Source organism: Sinocyclocheilus grahami, unplaced genomic scaffold (genome assembly GCF_001515645.1).
Source record: "Sinocyclocheilus grahami isolate Dianchi unplaced genomic scaffold, SAMN03320097.WGS_v1.1 scaffold2968.1, whole genome shotgun sequence".
In the NCBI taxonomy this organism is placed as follows: domain Eukaryota; kingdom Metazoa; phylum Chordata; class Actinopteri; order Cypriniformes; family Cyprinidae; genus Sinocyclocheilus; species Sinocyclocheilus grahami.
In genome coordinates, this window is record NW_015508141.1 from 10,924 (window position 1) to 11,902 (window position 979).

Genomic DNA, 979 nt, shown 5'->3' on the forward strand with positions numbered 1-979 from the left:
AAAAAAAAAAAAAAAAGCAACAAGTCGCTGTTTGACTTCATAGAAGCATCTTTTGTGAGCTCTCCGTGGCGTGTTGAGGGGTTTGGCACACTGGTATGGCGCGATTTCTGTAGGTTAGGACTGTTGCATGATTTATTTTCGAATCTCGGTTTTGTAAAACGCCGCTGGCAACTGTTTATATTGTGTTTTTGTCCGGATTTCAACAGCTCACTTCTTCCAGTTTCCCTGGTTAGTCTGCTTCTCCATGCTTTATTCCTTATTCACGTGTGTGTTGTTTGATCAAACGTGTTAAACGACATCGCAGGGCGACTTGAGGTGATCTGCTGCTGGAAGGATGTCATCTGTCGGTCAAACACAAGGAAGCGCGGTTCAGGATTCGGGAGCAGATGTTCACAATCAAGAAAACATGCTTTCACGACTACGCGGCGCAGCCAAGAACAGAATTGAAAATCGGGAAAATGTCAACCCTAAACCAGGCAGCAGGACTGTTCTGGGCGCCCTGGAGAACAATCAGCGACGACAGCCCGTTCTGCGCGGCGCTAAACAGGTTAGAGCACGCATGGCACATGACCATGAAATGCGCTTCTGTTATAGACTGATTTCATCCGCCTATGTGTAGCATGAATTAGTATTTAGTGTAATAATCAGTGTGTTTTGCTTCTAATATAATATTGATTCGATGAACTGAACGTTGCTAGTTGAACCAGTCAAAGTGCTCGCATCCATTGTTGTCGCTTTTGAATCACAAACTTAAATCTCGTTCCTTTTTGACTTCCCTTTTGGGTCAAACCGCATTTATGGCACCACAGGTTAAAATAAAATGCAGTGTTAAATTCCCGCAGATCATTCCCTCTCAATGCGCAGGCCGCCATTTTACAAACCCATTCACTGCTATACCATAGTACACCGGGTTGGCTTGTTAAAGTGGTAGTTCACCAGAATCAGAATGAGCTTTATTGCCAGGTATGTTTACACATAC

The 979-nt window shown here is 44.0% G+C and overlaps 1 protein-coding gene across 1 annotated transcript in view; it reads left to right on the forward strand.

The window, feature by feature from the left end:
* Window positions 1-6: 6 nt before the first annotated feature.
* Window positions 7-979, forward strand: part of LOC107575873 (cyclin-A2-like) — a 3,051-nt gene continuing 2,078 nt past the window's right edge. The window contains exons 1-2 of the mRNA XM_016262189.1: window positions 7-228; window positions 305-587. Coding sequence (XP_016117675.1) covers window positions 335-587 — 253 coding nt within the window. The 5' untranslated portion in view covers window positions 7-228; window positions 305-334. The remainder of the gene's footprint in view (window positions 229-304; window positions 588-979) is intronic.